Below are 19,193 nucleotides of genomic sequence, written 5' to 3'. Positions count from 1 at the left end.
ATGAATTCCTTGTAATAGTAATCTTCTTTTATTGGAGAAAATTTGATACTGGTCCAATTGTCGGAGAGCATGTTTGAAGTTTGCTTCTTTTTTTTTAAAAAAAAAAACGCAGATTAATTTTTTTTTAATCATCAATCCAAGAAGTAGATGATCAAATTATGTTCTTTGTATGCAACTCAACCGGAAATAATAATAATATACAGTGGGCAGCAGTTGATGTCTTAGAAGGTGTTTGTGGCAGTAAATAACAGTAGTTTATTTTTACACCCCCTCCCCCCTTTCATAATTCATGATTTGTTATTCAATTAGGCATGATAAAATTCAATGTTATGAATTTAAAACAATTGAAACTTTGAAAATCAAATTTAAACTTGAAACAAATATTTGACCTTTTTTTACCAAATCATAGACTATATATTAGACATATAAAGAAAAAAATAATTAACGCTACACTAACAAGTTAGATATATTATAACACTGTATGATAGCCACCAAGCTCAAGAAATAGCTTTTCATAATTGTTATGACAAAAATTGCATTACCAAACACATGACGATGAAGGCCCTCCATTATAGAAAAATAAAATAAAATTTTATTAATTTAAATTAATTAAAATTTTAAAGATTTAATTTCAAATTAAAATAAATAATCTATTTTTTTCTCTAAAAAGTAGCATTTTATTTCAGCTTCTCAACTTAATATTTGATTAAAACCAACATATTTGTTATAATTTTTATATATATATATATAATTATCAAATTATTTTATTAAATACATGTAACAACTTTAATTTAGTTTCTTGCATTGAAAAAAGAACATCACTATATCCCACAGCAGAGGGCGTACGTAGAATCAAACTAGCGTTATTTAATAAAAAGAGAGAGAGATACCACGATGTCATGAAGTTACTACACCTCCCGTGACCGAGTCTATTCGTGCTAAAAATATCGTGAAGCACACCATCACTGTTTTAAGGAAAAAATACGAGTATTTTTGCTCTAGACTACGTCCTTTGTCTCTCTTCTTGTTCTTACGCATGACATTTTGAAGAAATCAAAGAAAAATGTGACATTATTCACTACCATAGCTTCATTCAAGATTAAAGAAACAAGAAAAGATAAGAACAGCATGCTTTACATTGATGTAAAAGCTATAGTTACGAAGAGGCAAAAGCCAAATATCAACGAAGTATCTGATTTTCTAGAGCTACAAAAGTGAAGACTACGAGTACGTGCACAGCAAGAAAATGAATATTGTTATGGTTCCGTTGATATCACAACCCCGAAGCATTGCATTAGCGGACTCTTATGCTCCAGGAAAAAAAATCGAAGCTCTACCTACCGGTTCTCAAGCTACGAAGAAGGGACTAGCTGGAGAGTAGTGTAACGAATATTATCATAGTGATGCTAATTAGTATCATTATCCAACCTCTTCTAGTCCGGCATGCCTTCCCCAAACATGATGCTGCTCTTAAGAATTTTGAAACTTTTGCAGAAACCAGCATGGCAATTGAAAAGCACACAAAAACAAGACTCCTGGCTAGCACTGCGAGTTCTTTACTTTCCAGATTTGCTTGATCGTTTGCAACCTTTTCAACGTCCAATCTGTGAAAGGAAAGAGAGGGGGTGAAACAAATGGGAAAGCTAGTCAGCCAGCAAAGCGAAAGCAGCACACAGTGAATAAATGGTAAAAATTTATAAAACATGAGCTAAAAGCGACATAATACTAAAAGTAGAGGATTGGCAAACTATTGTAGATTATCATCTAGATGGTCAAAGTACAAAGGATTATATAAACAGGGAACAGCATAGCATGTAAAAGAAAATGCTTGATGTCTTTTTCCCTTTGGAAAATGGATTAGGTAAGACAACTTGAATCAATCAGAGATAGCAGACATTCAGGAGATATAATAACCAAAATATTTGAAAAGATGTTCATGAATTTTGACTATAAGATAGATGTTTCCCACCTTAGCCTTGTATTTTCTCTAACCATTGCATCCATACTAGATGAAACACCAGCTTTCCATGATTCGAACTCCATGAGCACTTTATCCTGAAAATGAGAAACAAAACGAGGGTTAGGCAATCGCAGAAATTCCTTCTCTTTGAAAATTTTGGAAGTTGAGCAGTACCGTGTTCTCCTTCCATTCCATGAGATCTCTAATTTCTGTTCTGCTCTTCTCCACAAGCAATGAAATCCTGAATAGCTCTTGATCAAGCTTTGGCAGAATATCTCCTTTTCTCTGATTCATTTCTTTGATATACTCCTCGAGCATGGTTAAACTTAGTTCAAGCGACTTCACCTTCTGCATCAAGATCTTTAGAACAGTGTCACCTGGTTTTCTGCTAATTAAAAGCTGTCTAACTCCAGTTACAGGATTAGCAATCATGTTTATACTCTCAGGATTCTTCTTCACACCGGGATTGGATTGTTGAATACCATGTATGTTCTCTGTCTCCACACCAGCATTATCACTCCCGTTGTGAGCTTTCCCACTATCTTCCTTGTCAGCCAGACTTAATTCTGGCTTTGAAGGTGGTGCTGCAGTTGAATTAGGCTCTGGCAATTCATTGGGAAGAGGTTCTTCGGATGGAACAAAGAAATCTTCAAGCATCTGCTCAATTGCATCTACTCCATATACCTCAACAACACTCAACGTGCAGTAAAATTCTGACCCGTAATGACTTAGTAAATTCAACTTCAAATACCTCACCCATTTGGGTTCAGGCAGCTTAAAATCTTGAATGTGCTTCACATTTGCAGCCACAAAATTTCCCAATTGTGTCCAAGTTCTAGTTGGATAGGTCAAACTTCCTGACAGTTCAAAATCCTTGAAATTGGAGGAATAATGTTCGAAATTTGCTATTTTAACGACATCAACCAGTGTCTCTTCTGAAAGCTCAATCACAACAAACTTCTCTCTCGTGAGACAAGGGTTTCTCAGGTACTTATCATGATCCTTCCCCAGTATGTTACATGCTCCTTTAGCCTCCTTATTGTACACAAGCACCTTTGCACCCTTAGTCACAGAGGCATAGTTGTACTCTTTTCCATCAGGCTCAAGCCGGTGGGTGATGTTAGCAAGCTGCTTGGGCATCACTTTGCCTTTTTCTTGTTTTGTTAAGTTCCGGAACTCGTCAAAGTTGAGATAAGTCAAATGCTGAAGTCTCCCACTAGGTAGTTCTTTTGGTTTAACTGCCTTCACTTCTTCTGGATTCTTCATTATTAACCCTGAAGAACCATACCCTAAAGCACTCAAAATTACTTCTTCTAATCTATTTGTCTCTGGGAGTGGGCACCTCTGATTTCTTGAGGCAGTATGAACTGTAGCATTGTTATTGCTGGTAGATAAATTGACCCCTAGCAGAATTCCATTTGTACAATTATTGCTTCTATTGGTATCACGTGAATATGTATCACCGCAGAGAGTATCTTTGAGATCACTGGAACAAGGTATGCTACTGTCATCAGGAGTCAAATTCCCTGAAAACGCATAATCAATATGTCAATTGAATATCATGCATAAAATAAATGGCCAATTTAGCACCCCTATTGAGAAAAACAAATCTTCGAAGGAACAGACCCTAAACATAAAAGTGCTAGAACTTAAGTTGACGTTCCTGCACAATTATGTGGTCAATTAAGCAAGTCGTGATGAGCAGGTTCATTATCATAGAAACTAAACAGCAGAAACTCAAAGGCCTCATCTTTTCCATCAATTTTCTAGGCAATTAATATGTGTATAAAAAGACAAATAAAATGGATTTGCTAGAAAAATAAAACAAAATAATGGGTTGTAACAAAAAGAAAGAAAGAAAAATGGAGCGTGAAAAACTTCCAAAAACAAAAAAGATCAGCCCTGAAAATAAATATCACCTTGATTTCCAAGACCAATGCTAAGTCTAGCACAGAACAAGAAGAGAAGATAACAAAGTAGGAAAAGCAAAGAGAAGCGCAGCTCATACAAACTTCTCCTTCTTGAATGACCGTTTTTGATTTTGTTGTTTTGACAAACAATGGCGTTTGAGACTGAGAACCCTTGTCGAGTTTTTTTCATGGCTCTTCGATGTCCTCTCGTCTCCTCTCCTTAGAGTGGGGGATGGTAGTGGTTTCCGACTCTGCTTCAGACTGTCACATGAATGAATCTTTGGAGTTATTACAAGAAGTCTCTCAATCTGACGGGAACCAACCACTTGCCACTATGCTGCCATTTAAAAGGCCGCGTAATTCGGGGTCTTTTTTGTTTACCGGACTTGTCCTTTAACCAAGATTTTGTTAATTGTTAACGGCCACTTCCAAGGGCAAACTTGGAAGATCATTTCATGAGTTTTTTTTTTTGGGTCATAATTATCTCAGAGAGAGAGAGAGTCTCTTGTGGATGCCCGCCTTGCATGAGCTAATCGGCGTACCAGTAGGGAAGACAACGGGTTTGACTGTTTTTTTTAGTGTATTTGCTCACCTACATCCATCATTAGACACGTGGATATCCAAACCGACTCAATTTTATTTTTATTTTTTTTAAATGAAATCACATATTAAATCTTTGAAAATTAAAACATAAAAATTAATATATCTCAAATAAAATCATAAAACAAAGTCCACAAATACCACACAATATATATATTAGTCATGGAAGTATATTTACTAAAAACCTTGTAGCCACTACTTTGTAATTAGAGAAAATAACACTCTTCAAATATTGATCTTGGTGTTATAAAAATAACTTCAATATAAATTATTTCAACATCATTGATATAAGATATGTTTCTTTTTCTTCTTTTTTTTGATATATAAGGTATTTTATGCCAGTTTACACACACGAACTAAATTTTTATATCCCGAATAAAATTTATACCCTATAGTCTGTAGTCTGCAATATTACTAAGTAGAGAAAGTTGAACTGAAGATTACATAGAAAACATACTTCTTAACCCCATCTATTTTAGCAACTCAGCGAGCAGTGTCCGACAGGAAATCGAGGCCAATAATACTATTTTGAACCTGCGTATCATGGATACTCATTTTGACAGTGTTAAAGTACACATGTTTTATTTTTTATTGAAGTTGATGATGTTCTAAACCCACGCAAATACGCAAGCTTCCATGTTAGAGGAGGGATGGGAGATTAGCAGTTGAAAGCTAGCGATCCTGGGGGTTAAAAACCTGCCCCTAAAATCGAGTACATCAGGAGTAACAATCTATTGCATGGCAGGAATTTCCACATTTTAAATTCCTTTTGTTTTAACTTTTAAATTGTATATTTCCAGATAGGGGCCTAGAAGTATCTAACATCATTATTTACTTTTCGAAGATTGGTTTCCATTTTTCAGGCAATTAACTCCAGTATTTCCCAGCTTAATTTGTGCTCGAAAATGAAGTGCCAGACTATAAATAACATGATGTACATGTGGTATGAAAATTCTGCTCGCACCAGATGCCAAAAACAATACTGACAGAATAGAACTAAGTGCATAAAGTAGCATGGAGATGCTGGAAGAACCTACGCTCCTTTAAGGACACCTTTTCTGCTATTTTTAACAACAAATTTTTGAGCTTTCAATCTGCGAGTTCCAGTGGTTGGTCATGGAACGTGTGTGGGTTCGTAACCAAAAACAGCCATGTTAAAACATGGGCTTGTGACAATTTTCCGGCGATCAATTCTGTTGATTGTTTTACACTAAGTGCAGAACATGAAAATAAAAGGAATAGCAGAACGAAAGAAAATAAGGAGTATGATTTTATTGATTGGAGAACACTCTTGAATAGAGATAGAGTTTTAGTTTGAAATAAAGACTATTAAATTTTAAAATTACATAACAAACAAATCAAATACAATCAGATTTTATTCCTAAAAACTTGGTCTTCAATCTTTATCAGCAAAGTCTCTCCTCTTCCGCAGCTTTCTAAGACATTCTTTCAACAAATTCATTGTTCTAGACTGTTAGAACTATACTGTTTTTTTCCTTTTTACCTGTACACTGGTTCCAAAATCAAATGAAAAGGAGAGAATTCTCCAAAGCTTCAAGAGGTAAATCTAAATTTTGAATAACAAAGATCCCAGTGATATTTAGCTTTAGCTAGTTGTTGAAAGGATTGATTAAAAACCAACTTCTATCCTCTGCTGGACTGGTAAACTGAACAATTCCATTCTTGAAAGTACAGAAAGAGGAACCAGATTCTTGACTCAAATTGAAGAAAGAAATTATGATCAGTTATGAAGGAAGTCTAGTCAATTTCAACCAGGATTTGCAAGAACCTATAAATTCATCTGCTTAGCACAAATTCCAAATTCCAAACTGGTGGACGGTGGTACTGTACCAGAGAATTGAAGTCCAGAAGGGCGTGTTTCACTCTTATCTGTCTATACTGAATAATTTGGGGTGATATGACGGGACAAGAAGTCTCAGTAAGCAGACTATGTATCAATGATCTAGCATCAGAATCCAGCATTTTGGCATTTGATAGTGTGCAGCATTGACTAGTCCATTCAGCCTACGCTGGCCATGAATAGCGTTAGGGAGTCGTGTCATCAACTTCCACTTATAATCGCGACCTTTTTCCAGGGTCTACCAAGAACATCAGGAATAAAGAGTCATTAAATCAGATGCAAGCCTGCTGCTGTATTGGTATAACTTTCTCTCGTCGAAGGAAAGTTTATTTGTTAACATAAAAGTCCAGCTTTATGGGATGTATTTGCACAAAGCAGCAAGTTAAATATGATGACCCAGCAGTTCTTGCAGCAGAGACTTGCTGTAAGTTTCGTTTATACTTGTTTTTAGATTGGAATTACTTCTCTGGGTTCCGCTCCACTAGCCAGATTCTTGGTGATACGCATTGTTCAGTCATTTGTTTCCTCTCTGTGCTCATATTCTTGCAGTCAATGAAGCTGAAATTGAAGCCTTGCATGAGCTATTCAGGAAACTGAGCAGTGCTTTAAAAGATGATGGGCTTATTAGCAAAGTAAGTTCTTAATTTTATATGCATACAATTTCATACGCTGAATGCATGCAATCTGTGAGGGAAACACAATCTAACATAAAAAAGGTGGGCTTATTCTCAATTTCAATTTCAATTTCAATGAAACAATCAAAGCTTATACTAAAGGTTCTTACTTGATATTCTTTTAATTCCTGAACCTGGCTTCTTATTAATATCTAGGAAGAGTTTCAGTTGGGGTTATTCAGAAATAGCAAGAATCAAAGTCTCTTTTCCGACCGGGTAAGCTTGCTATTTCCTTACAATCATTCCTATACTGGCCTATTTCTTTTTTTTAATGGATAACAGTATCTTAATTAATTATACATTCTCCAGATTTTCCAATTGCTTGACTCCAAGCATGATGGAGTCATAGAATTCGCGGAGTTTGTACGATCCCTGAGTGTCTTCCACCCAGAAGCACCCCAATCAGACAAAGCTGCTTGTATGAAATCCCTCTCATATTACGTGCTATCATTCTTATTTGAAAGTTATGCTAAAAGTTTGATGTGCTGGTCTGGCAGTTGCATTTAAACTATATGATATATGGGAGACAGGTTTCATCGAACGCGATGAGGTAAACATTAAAGACTGAATCTGAGATCATTGTTTTTCATTTCCTAACGAGTTTGCAGAATAGTGACATGATAGTAAGACTGAAGTAAATTAGTACAGGCTGCTCGTCATATTAATTTGATAAGATTAAATATACTTTTAACTGGAAGAACTTCTTTTGGCTAAAATATATTTACTTGAAGATCTTCATATCCAGGCAATGGTTTTCAAACAAAATAAGTTGCATCATACATGTTCTCATTCTGCATAGAACCACGCTAATTCAAGTAGAAGCACTTCCTTTTGGATTTCTAAAATGCACATTGATATGCTTTGGAATATTTAACTGGTGAAAGGTCAAGGTGCTGATATTGGCATTTTTAGATGAATCAGAATTGATGCTTTCAGATGACATTGTTGAAGCCATTATTGACAAGGTAAGGTTTGCATGATATTAAAGAATTAAATTAATCTCTTCATCATGTTGTAAAGTACACAAAATTATTGAAACCTTTTCCTTGAGTCTGCCTAGACATTTGAGGACGTGGATTCAAATGGGGATGGAAAGATTGATCAAGAGGAGTGGAAGGAATTCGCAACTCGAAATCCATCCTCGCTAAAGAACATGACAATTCCATATTTGAAGTAATTCCCTTTCACCCATGTTAATCTTAGTTTGCTCCTATCTATCAGATTCCGTGGAATTTGGATGCACTTTTAAAGAGAACGTAGTATATGGAAAATCTACTGCAGATCAAGAATGGTTTTTAACCAGTCCATACATGAGAATTAGGATTTTGATATTCTAGCTTTGTTTCGTTAAAAAAAATCTTTGTATTCCTATTTTTCAACCTTATCTTCATAATATGTCCACATGATGAGGTCAAAGTAGGTGTGATTTTGATACTGACTTCCTTTGCTGTAACCGACCACTTTACCTATCTGTGTTTCCTCTAGGTTGGCGACTGTTTTATCACCTTAAAGAGGAAACGGGGCCGTCATTTCCTCTCTATTTTGGCTGAAAGATCATCTCAAGATAATTTAGCTATATCTATCTAAAGGCAAAGTTTCTAAGTAATATCACATCTGTACTACCTACATTCCACAATCTCAGCTCCTCATGTACATGTATGTTACACATTATTCTAATCTGTACTTCATCTACATGAATATTACACATCGTTCTTGTCAGTTATAGGTTCACAGGGCATAAGCATCACAGAAAATACCAGGACTAAACGCTCGATCAGTAGACCACAAAATTCAACACTGTTAACTTCTGCCTCTGATTATTTGGTTCTAGGAGCAACCATGTCCTCCAAGTTCATGGGGTAGCACATTTTTGTGTGCAAGCCATTCCATACATTGCCTGCCAAGATGGCATTCACTGCATCAGTTGGATGGTATTGGTCCCACCAGATATGGTTGGTTGCATTGCTGCAAGCAATTTCCGATGCCAAGCACATGATCCAACCCTTATACTTTCCTAACCCACAGCAAGCGTCAGTAGTGACATTAAAACCTGAGTGAAAACATCACACAAGACTAGTGAATTCTATAGACATTGCAGCAGCGTAAGGGAGGAAAATGTTCCATGCCTTACCGTAAAGTTCGTGGTTCTTAATTATATCCATTGAACCTTCATACATATCACAGAAGGTGATTTTGGCATCGGGAAGTTTCAGACCTAGCTCCTCGATCATATATCTCATTACAAAGTTGTACTCTAGAATGATGTCATTTATCTCCTCAATGCACTCCCCATTCTTGCTGTTGTACCTCCACAAATAGTAAGGAGCACAGCCAATAGGTGGCAGCCCCATGAGAATTACTCTCCTGACATTCATATTGTACAAGTTCTGCTCCATAAACATACAAGAATTAGGAATTTCTGATATAATAACATCTTGAATTCTAAGGACTTGTTAAAAGAGAATATGATATATATATATATATAAAACCACAATTTATTGAGTAGAGAGAAATCTTTCTTGCATGAACACAACAAAATATGAAAAGTAAAAAACTAGAAAGGTCACCTTTATTTCCTGCCTTATTGAAGCTGCTACGAACTGGTTGAAGCTCCATGGTAGGTACAGGCTTTGGATATTGGATGCGTTACGCAAATAGTAATGTATGTAATCATTGACTCCAATGGAAATATAAAAGACTGAGTTCGAGATGAGCTCATTTGCAGCAGCCTCTCCCATGTTCAAAATAAATGACTGTAAAGTATCCGAGAACTGCTGAATTTGCTGCGTGAAGGAGATTCGCTGACCCTGCGGCAAAATCACATGATTGCTGATTAGGTGTAAGCGTAACTGAATGAATTTGTGATCTTTTCGGCATAGTAGTGAGGAGCTTACCAATTCTGATCCGCTCGAGAATATAACTCCAGCACCAGCAGATGCATAATTCAACCCTTTAATCATATCTTCGACAGTTCCCATCTGCCCAAGATAACTTGGTACAAAGGGAAGCCCAAGGCGCAATGCTGATCAAATAAATGACAATAGTTAAGAACTGATGAGGAAAAAAAAATCTAAACCAGCCTTGTTTCTCTAAGAGAAATCTAAAGCAAGATACATAAACTACTGATTCCCAATATCTATTATTGGCCCAGACAAAGAATTTCTTTACAAGTAAACATAATCAATATTGGAAAAGTCAGTTTTAGCAACAAAGGCGAAAAATCTGTCTGGCTGGCAAGAAAAGATAGGAAAATTCTGGAGTTAAGGCTCTTTTGACTCGTTCACTAACAGTGCCTAGAGTAATTGATCAAAGAAAAACAAATAAATGACCAAATATCTCAGAACCTGTATTCAGTTGATATCTCCATCTCTTCAAAATCAGTAAATAAAAAGACAAAGGACACTCCAATGTCCTCATTTTCTTGATAATTTCCCTCACTTTCTTGGATATCAAACAGGAGCAATACACGAAAAATCACCAAAAACAAAAACCCAGATAGCAGACGCTTAAAAGTTAAAACCATCAAGAAATGCAAAACAAACATCTGAATTGGAGTCTTCTTTTCACTAAAAAGGACATTCAAAGCAAAATAATTAAACAAGGCCCAAGACTCCGCTTTTTTTTCTTGTAAAGATTAAAAACTAAGTGTTTACCAAGATAATCAACAGGGACTCTTCCATTACAAAATCTTCCAGTTGGCTTATGAGTATCAAAATCTCTACCATAAGGACTATGGTCAGCACGAGCAAAAGTACCAAGATAATTGTTGGTGCCACAATCAACAGAAGAGTCACCGAAAATAAAGAAAGCAGGCACTAAAGGAGGATTGACTGGTAAGGTTGTTGGTGTTGGAGATGGAGAGATTGAAAAGGAAACAACTAAAGAAGAAGAAGAAGGTGATATAGCGGGGGTGTTATAGGTAATGAGGTTTTGAGATAAGTTCTTGAGTTCTTGAGGGACTGCAAGATTCCTTGAACGAGTAAAAAAGGTGGATAAAAGAAGTAAGAGGAGAGGCAGAAGAAGACTGATCGACATTGTTAAGTTTCTATCAATTCTTGATAGAGATCAAGAAAGAATGCTCAATGGCGCGTAAAGAGAAAGTAGAAGGAGATTTGAGCCAATGGAAAGTCCAAAAACAACCTCACTTTAACTAGGCTCTTGAATTGATAATTTCTGAGCTTCCGTGTTCTTATAAAGGGCTGGCTGGACTGCTAACCCAAATCATATATTGTAGATGTGGCCTTATTATTAAAAAATAATAAAAAAAACACACACATAAATCATATTAATTTTTAATAAAAAAAAGTTAAATTTTTTTTAAATACGTTTACACTGTATTTTCATACAGTTTCTAAGGATGCTCGGTGCAACCCTCGGTGAGATTATATTTTCGCTCTCCATGGTAAAAGCTAACGAAATGAGGGAAAATTATTTTTTCACTTTATTCAATTGTCATTACCAAATAATTGAATGGAGTTAATATATCTCATCATTTTTTTCACAATAAAATTATTATTTTACCCTTAAATCAAAAGAAAATTAACCACGGAGAAGATGCTTTTTTACTTTTCGTTTTCCTTCACGGTATAATTATTTGACTGCCCTTGAGATTTTATGTTCTTAAACTTGCATTTACGGTTTTTTCATCCTTTTATTATGATTTTTTTATAATTATTAAATATACTGGGAGGTAATTGAATTTTTAACATATATAATATGTTTTACAAGAAAAGATAAAAGGTGTACGCAATACACATATTACCGAGTGAGAAGAACTCGTCCCTTTCGAACGACCTAAAAAGCACATCTTTATTTAGGGTGGTGTTAGGAGTGGCACATCACGATCTTTCTGGTGGCGGGGCGCATGTTGACAACAAATGCTTTTTTTAACATTTTTTTTTTCTAATTATATCTATGTAATTAAATTATGAAAAAAAACATAAATTACTAAATTATTCCAAATCAATTTACAAACCATCTTTATATCTCCTAGAAAATACCTTTTTAATCAGCTAGCAAGTAAGAAAAATTATATAAAAAATAATAAAATGGTAATTATATTGAGTTTTTTTATTTATAATAACAACACTTATCATCGTCATGATGATGGCGGCATATGATGGCAACAACATCAATTGCCAATTAATTCCAGAAAGTTACATGTGAATTATTCACTGCACTGTACAGTGATGGAGGCTGATTCGTTCCTGCTTGATTTTCCCGCCACAAGAAGATAACATCTACCAGTATTTGAGAGCATTCCCAGATAAATGCAAAGCGGAAAGTAACCTTGGTATGGCAGTTCAAGTGTTTTTTTATTTTTTTTTTATTTTGAGAAAAGAGGTACCACCACCGAACCAAGGCAAGATTTACCTTTACCGTCTCTTTGAATCTTCAGCCACGATCAAACCTTCTCCTTCAAGTGAAATATCTAAAGAAAACAAAAACCAAAAGTCTTGTTTTCACACTATTTATTTTTTCGCTACTTCCACTCCAGTCCTTGTCCTATCACTTTCACTTTCCCAGTAGCACATACATCATCACCCCATCCCAAACACCTCTCAAGTTTCCCATCTTCTCTCACTCCACTCCCAAGATTCCCTCTTGCCCTTCTTTCCACCCACCTGATCCCCTCTTTTTAACTCATCAAATCCGTCGAGAAAATGAGCAAACCACACAGACCACCTTCCGGGCGCACAAATCTTGCTTCGTGCATAGTGGCTACAATCTTCTTAATCTTCCTTGTTATCATAATCCTTATTGTCTTCTTCACTGTTTTCAAGCCTAAAGATCCTAAAATCTCTGTTAACTCTGTTCAACTCCCATCATTTTCTGTCTCTAACAACACTGTTAACTTCACTTTCTCTCAATATGTCTCCGTCAAGAACCCAAATAGAGCTGTTTTTTCTCACTTTGATAGCACCCTTCAGCTTCTTTACTCGGGTTCTCAAATCGGGTTCATGTTCATACCTGCTGGTAAGATTGATGCGGGTCGAACCCAGTACATGGCCGCTACCTTTTCTGTTGAGTCTTTCCCTTTATCTGCTTCGCCGGATGCAGCGGTCAATGTGGGACCCGCGTTCAATGACGGTGGGTTTGGCGGTGGTGGACAAACCGGTTTTAATAACGGGTATCGGGTCGGGCCTACGATGGAGATAGAGTCAAGAATTCAAATGGCGGGTCGGGTTCGCGTCTTGCATTTTTTTACCCATCATTTGGAGACTAAAGTTGGATGCAGGGTTGTCATTGCTGTGAGTGATGGATCTGTTTTAGGGTTTCATTGCTAGAATTAATGATAATTCTTTTTTGGTATTTTTATATTTAGATTTTAAAGTGTAGCTTTTTTTTTAATTGTAGTATTTTGGGTGTTTGAATTTGTAGTATGAGGACTAATATGTTGAAGGGAAGTGTAAAAATCTGATTTTTTTCACCTGTGATTTATTTCTGTTCACTCTTTGATCTACATTTTGAAAATTTTGAGCTTTTGGAGCTTCCCCTTTTCTTAATTTACAGTTTTAGTTAAAGATCTTGAAGCAAGAGGAAAGCTGTTAATTGTGATGAGTTTGGTCTGAAAATATAAGTTTTTTTTTTCAAAAAATTCCTTTGCTTTCTCTGTACTTTTTTTTTAGGGATTAATTGTGCTCTAGGTAAAGGATGATACCATGATTATTGTAAGAACACGGGGCAGTTGAGGCTTGGAATGAAACTTGAGTTTGGTCCAATCATGGACTATAAAGTTTAACTGTTTAAGGTCAGTGGGTTAGTGAGAAGTGAGCTGGAAAGACCCGCAAAATGCTCCGTATTTTCTGTTTATCAAAGAAAAAGGAGGAAGTAATTCTTTTCCTTCTAAAATTTGGGTTAGTAAATCCGGGACAAATTGGACATTTCGCTTATAAATTTTAAAAATAATGACAATTAACGCAGCGACAAGACCAAAAAAAAAAACTTTAGTGAAAAAGCATGTTTTTGAATGTTGCATTGAGCTGACAGTAGTTTTTTTAAGCAAAAATCGAGGCACTTGTGACTTTTTTAAATTTGTTATCTTGGATTAATACAATTTTTTAATGATATTTTCCTTGCAAATACTATTTATATTTAGATAGTGCATACATTTTAATTGAATAAATATTGGTTGTTTGACTCGGTATTTAATTTAATATGTAATGTTACTATTATTCAATTCTAATAATCAATTTATTTTTAATGCTGAATATTTATTCAACTTTCAAATCAGAATCTCCTGGTAAGCATCTATGACTAAATGCCTTGTTGTAAGAAATACCAAAAGTAAATCTAGAAACATCTTCAAATTTATTATAATCAACATCATTATTAATATTTATTGAGGTTCATTATCACTAAACTCAAAATAATCAAATCTATATTAGTCAACAAATAAATTGTTAAACATAATATCATCAATCCTTACTAGTAAATCAGCCAACAATAAATTATTTTTCCCTCAACTAATTGACTCTGAAGGACCATCAAAAGTTGTGATACACAAAAATTTTGATCGACTACTCATATATCATTATGTTCAGTCTACTTTGGATAAAAAAATCAATTATTATCTTAAAATTATTATCACATACAATCGATACAAGATAATACTGATGTTTATCAATTTGATACCTCCAAGTTATTTCAACATCAATATTATTATAATTTTACCAAAGTCCATGACAAGTAGATTATTTGATTTCCACATATGATATGCCTAAATTATCATCAAACAACAAACTATTTATGTCATTGTATGTTATATTATTGTTCATACTATGAATAATAGTGTCATCTAATGACATAACATAAATAAATTATAAGACATTTTGTAAAAAAAAATAAACAAACTAGGTTCTTATTTATTAGACGTAATTTTAACTGAATTGCATTGCCCAAGCCATGGTTGGCAAAATTCATAGGAAATTCAATTAAATTCATAAAATGTAATGCCAAAAGCATAATTGACAAAAATTAAACACAATTCATGATATCAAATCTAATTGATAATTTTCATGCTACTTGCAATAAATCAAACCCAAATTCATAATAAATTAAAAAAAATATAAAGAAAATATCAAATTTGACAACTTATCCACAATTCAATGCAACGTGTAATTTATCATAATTCTATTGTATTCATGCTCTATTTCATGAAAATCATCAAACTTAGTTGATAATATTATCGGCAGATTCCAACAATCCACGCAAAATTTATAATTCAGCAACTTATGCAAAATTTGACGCAACATATAATTAATTAAAATAATTTATTTAATTTATTTTCATGTTCAACCATATCAAGTCAACCCTAATTGATGGTATTCATAATTATTTTATCACTAATTCAAAAAACCTTAAACTCAACCTAAATCCTAAACAATGATTTCAATTTAACAAAGTCAAACATAAATTCATAACAATATAATATGTTTACCTTTACTTATAGAACCACAAAAAAGGCTAAGGCGACGATGACAGAGGCGACAACTATGGATTTTGAAGAGGAAAACATCCTAGGATACCTGTAGATTAAGAAGAGTTTAATTTTTGGATGTTTCAAGAGAAAAAAAAGTGATTGATGAGTTTTTTAGAGAGAAAGATTATGAATGTTGGTTTTTGGAAAGAGAGTTATGTTTGTCTGTGATTTTTAATTTGAGAAGGAGTTTAGATTTTACATGTTGGGCTTTTAAAGCATAACATATTAAGTTATTGTGTTTTTAAAATGCAACCTACTTAATTATTGTTTTTTTAAAGGATGTCAACTATCTCATTATATCTGAAATAAGTAAATATTATATTTTAAAAGAGTTACAAAATAAAAATATATTAGTTTACGAAGAAAAATTTTAAATGATATAATTCTGTCAAAAATTGTAAAGTACCGTGCTAAATAAAAAATAATAATAATAATCGTAAATCGGTAAATGGGAATGGAGGAGTAACATGAAAAGGTCGACACTTGACAATGTCATTTTGTCACGTTGGAGTCTTGGAGAGTGGGCTGATTTAACCAGGTGGGGTCTGATTTGGTGGTGGCCTGTGATTTTTGGTTTAAAAGAATCTTAGTACAGGAACTGGCTATTACTTATTACATGCAGCAGAGGCGGTAAATGGTAATATTTGCTAAAGATTTACAGAGTTAACAAAGTGAGTGCAGTAAGAGGATTGTGTGGTTGGCGACTGCAGATCTTGTCCATAATGCATGCTCCACTTTCTTGGGATTGGAACCCTTACTTTTTTGACTTGTACTGTTGTGGAGGCAGCAGGCTCCATAGAACATGTATCATCACCTTCTTTTAATATATTTTTAAATAAAAGAATATTTTTAAAAAGTATTCAAAAACAAAAATTACCTTCCTCCAGACAATCACCAAAACTTCTAATTCATTTATCGTAACATTTGGTTAAGAACTAAAGATCACTCGGTGTGGTGATCTAAAATGTGAACAGATCTGCTGGGTTATGTTTTTAAAACCGGAAATGTTTACATGATATTATGCATGCTTAAAATGGTTTTCCAGCTATAAATTTTCAAGCAGCCTTGCTTGCTAACCTCTAGACGAATTCATAACTGCTGGAAGTTCCAACCCTAGTTGTTGAGCATTAGGAAGTGACTGTCAAACGGCTGGTTTCTGAAACCCAAGCCTTAAGACCAGGTTAGTGGTTACCACTACAGTAAGATGCAATATGAAACAAGATCTAGGGGTACAGTTTGACAAAATAATTCAGCAATAAAATTCAGCTTGAAATAGTTAAGGTGATGAACCGATTTTTAATAATCCTTCCTCCAACAACACGAACAAATACAAGATAAGAGACACCATCTATACACAGATTCAACCAAACTATTTGTAGTTGTAGAGCTTGGATTTTATGTGCAAATCAGGTCTCCACCACTGGTGAATTCCATGGGCTTCTCTAAAATCCTGACAAGGAGTTAAATTTACGATTAGATTTGCTGAAGGGATGAGATGGAGTGGTTCTGACTCCCTACCCGTTGCACTCATGAGAAGACCACCGAGTGAATTCTGGGTTGCTAATCTCTCAATAGCTCCAATTCCAATATCATCCATCTTCTTCCTGTGCTCAAAATACCCAATATATTCTGAGCAAAAGTGATCACCTGGATTGACAAATAGAAAAGGGACCCAAGCAGAAAGAGTAGCAAATGGGTCAACAGATCGGCTATTCTGATAGCTCTTCTTTGTAGCAAGAGCAAGTCCTGCTGTTATCACACTGCTTGCAATCCGGAGTCCATGTTTCACTCGCTTATTTTTTATCCTTTCAATTGGGGCAGCGATGAATGGTGAATTAAAGAGAAATGCTTGAAGAAAGATGCCTGTCTTGGCCATGGTCTTTCCAGCAAGCAATGCCATTGCTGCTCCCAGGGAATGGCCTGCTAACCAGACATTTGATTTGCCTACTGTAGCAACCACATTTCGGACTGCCTGGATAGCAGTCTCAAACCGAGATGTCTCATGGAGTCCGTTTTTGATAATGCAGACGTCCAACTCAAGGTCCCGTGACACAGACCCTGGCTTGGTTATGGTGCCACGGAAGGCAATTACATAACGAGGGCTTTCATCAACTGAATTGTGATAATGAGATTCTGGAGGCTTGAATTCATAAATGGCACCAAAAATGGAGGAATCCACATCATCCACAAGTTGACGAATCAACTGGAAGTGAAAAAACTCCCACCATGGAGGAGCAAGAGCTTGGGAACCTTGACGTTTTACCTGGCGGTCCCGCTCTAGAATGCGGACACCCTGAACCAAACTGGCAGCAACAGATCTTCGATGATGTGCATTTTTCCTGCACAAGATCACAAATAACATTGTTTCCAACATGATCTTGGTACTATAAATATGCTATTTTACCTAATCACTATGTCGCTTAGCATTACAGCTATTTCATCAGCAAAGATTAATCAAAATTGCAGACCATCACAAAGTACAAGTAGAATATGGCCGCTGCATCACATTCACAAAATTGTACTGGCCCCAAAATTATGTGATGTTGTTTATGAACATGAGTTGGTAAATACAACAGGAGAATTATACCAGAGCATCAAAGAGCTTACCAGTCAACAACAGTTAGATGTAAGGGTCCTGAGAGGCTAAACTCTTCCCTCTCAGAGGCCATAATACCAAATGTAGATGTTGCTGCTGCTGCTGCTTCTTGATATCCACCAAGACGCCACTGCATTGCTCAGATAAAAAACAGTGAGTGGTTACCGGATACATAGATCACATGCCGTCGGGTTCTTTCACAAGAAAAATAACAAAGAAGTTAACCTGGCGGCAAGTTTTTACTGGAACAAACTAAGTGTTGAACATGCAATATTTCAAAGTAGATGAAGCTGGTCAAAAAAGCCATCCAAGAAGAACATTCTCCAATAAGTTAAACTTATACAAAGTAATAAATCCATTTGAAAGATACATAAACCCTCCCATACGAAAGTTTCCCCATTCATAATACTTTTGCAGTTCCCACAAAACACAAATACCTCCCATCAAAACAGAATTCATAATTTAAAAGATCACAAATTTTCTTCCATTAAAAATCTTTTAAAAAACATAAGTTAGGCTCACAATCTTCATCTCCACCAGCAAACAAGCACAACTTTGACAATGACCCTTGAGCCAGATTCATCAAAAAAGAACAACTGGAATTAAACTTAGAATCCCCCTCTGAACCAAAGTACAGAACAAAATGCTTTTCATTAAAAAAAGAAGAAGCAAACTTAAAAAACAAAATGCAGAAACCAAATTAAAAAAAATATATATATAATATCCCCTGTGCCCACGACAGTCCCTGCCAAAGTAATTTCTTTCAGAGCAAACTTCAACAATGCATTTTACAATATAAATAGCATTTCTAACAACCCATCATCACCTGATTTCTAACATAGCAAAATAAGAACGAAGAAGATGCTAACGTTCTAAGGAATTATGATGGGCACCCAAAGATTTCCATCTTCAATCTTCGTAAAAAATCAAAATGTGAATTAAGAGATGCTATAAGAGAGAGATACAATACCTGGATTAATTCAAAGGAAGAGCAGATCTGATGATACGTTTACTTTTCTGTCTTTTGAAGTTTTTAAGGTGGGAGATGGTGTGTCTTAAGTGTGGTTGTTGGCACAACAGACTCAGACTCTGTTTAATGAATAATGATGA

The 19,193-nt window shown here is 35.1% G+C and overlaps 5 protein-coding genes across 9 annotated transcripts; 2 read left to right on the top strand and 3 right to left on the bottom strand.

Moving 5' to 3' along the window:
• Positions 1 to 1,115: 1,115 nt before the first annotated feature.
• On the bottom strand, positions 1,116 to 4,211 carry LOC133701501 (SUN domain-containing protein 5-like). Its single transcript, XM_062125434.1, has 4 exons — positions 3,880 to 4,211; positions 2,135 to 3,486; positions 1,970 to 2,055; positions 1,116 to 1,604 (listed from the first exon to the last, which is right to left on the bottom strand). Exons 1-4 carry the CDS (start codon positions 4,058 to 4,060, stop codon positions 1,367 to 1,369), a joined length of 1,857 nt encoding a protein of 618 aa, XP_061981418.1. The 5' UTR covers positions 4,061 to 4,211; the 3' UTR covers positions 1,116 to 1,366.
• A 2,361-nt stretch (positions 4,212 to 6,572) lies between these two features.
• On the top strand, positions 6,573 to 8,724 carry LOC133701309 (calcineurin B-like protein 7). Its single transcript, XM_062125180.1, has 8 exons — positions 6,573 to 6,755; positions 6,881 to 6,963; positions 7,162 to 7,221; positions 7,315 to 7,423; positions 7,503 to 7,555; positions 7,890 to 7,970; positions 8,066 to 8,178; positions 8,491 to 8,724. Exons 1-8 carry the CDS (start codon positions 6,686 to 6,688, stop codon positions 8,513 to 8,515), a joined length of 594 nt encoding a protein of 197 aa, XP_061981164.1. The 5' UTR covers positions 6,573 to 6,685; the 3' UTR covers positions 8,516 to 8,724.
• Positions 8,601 to 11,168, bottom strand: LOC133701308 (GDSL esterase/lipase At1g71691). 2 transcript variants are annotated; one of them, XM_062125177.1, is made up of 5 exons: positions 10,659 to 11,168; positions 9,900 to 10,027; positions 9,573 to 9,812; positions 9,137 to 9,392; positions 8,601 to 9,055 (listed from the first exon to the last, which is right to left on the bottom strand). In XM_062125177.1, the coding sequence occupies exons 1-5, from the start codon at positions 11,038 to 11,040 to the stop codon at positions 8,823 to 8,825; spliced, it is 1,239 nt and encodes a 412-aa protein (XP_061981161.1). In that variant the 5' UTR covers positions 11,041 to 11,168; the 3' UTR covers positions 8,601 to 8,822. The 2 variants fall into 2 exon arrangements, with proteins under 2 accessions (XP_061981161.1, XP_061981162.1); XM_062125178.1 differs by having other exon boundaries at positions 8,601 to 9,019.
• Positions 11,169 to 12,338: 1,170 nt separating this feature from the next.
• On the top strand, positions 12,339 to 13,435 carry LOC133701101 (uncharacterized). Its single transcript, XM_062124900.1, has one exon. The coding sequence runs from the start codon at positions 12,669 to 12,671 to the stop codon at positions 13,290 to 13,292; it is 624 nt and encodes a 207-aa protein (XP_061980884.1). The 5' UTR covers positions 12,339 to 12,668; the 3' UTR covers positions 13,293 to 13,435.
• A 3,287-nt stretch (positions 13,436 to 16,722) lies between these two features.
• On the bottom strand, positions 16,723 to 19,183 carry LOC133701559 (GDSL esterase/lipase At4g10955-like). Of its 4 annotated transcripts, XM_062125511.1 has the most exons (4): positions 19,054 to 19,163; positions 18,309 to 18,373; positions 18,095 to 18,213; positions 16,723 to 17,826 (listed from the first exon to the last, which is right to left on the bottom strand). In XM_062125511.1, the coding sequence occupies exons 3-4, from the start codon at positions 18,154 to 18,156 to the stop codon at positions 16,857 to 16,859; spliced, it is 1,032 nt and encodes a 343-aa protein (XP_061981495.1). In that variant the 5' UTR covers positions 18,157 to 18,213; positions 18,309 to 18,373; positions 19,054 to 19,163; the 3' UTR covers positions 16,723 to 16,856. The 4 variants fall into 4 exon arrangements, with proteins under 4 accessions (XP_061981495.1, XP_061981493.1, XP_061981494.1 ...); XM_062125509.1 differs by lacking the exon at positions 18,309 to 18,373 and having other exon boundaries at positions 19,054 to 19,183; XM_062125510.1 differs by lacking the exons at positions 18,309 to 18,373; positions 19,054 to 19,163 and adding an exon at positions 18,910 to 19,040.
• Positions 19,184 to 19,193: the final 10 nt, after the last annotated feature.

Source organism: Populus nigra, chromosome 8 (assembly GCF_951802175.1).
Source record: "Populus nigra chromosome 8, ddPopNigr1.1, whole genome shotgun sequence".
NCBI classification, from domain to species: Eukaryota; Viridiplantae; Streptophyta; class Magnoliopsida; order Malpighiales; family Salicaceae; genus Populus; species Populus nigra.
This window is presented reverse-complemented; position numbering and strand designations above follow the sequence as displayed.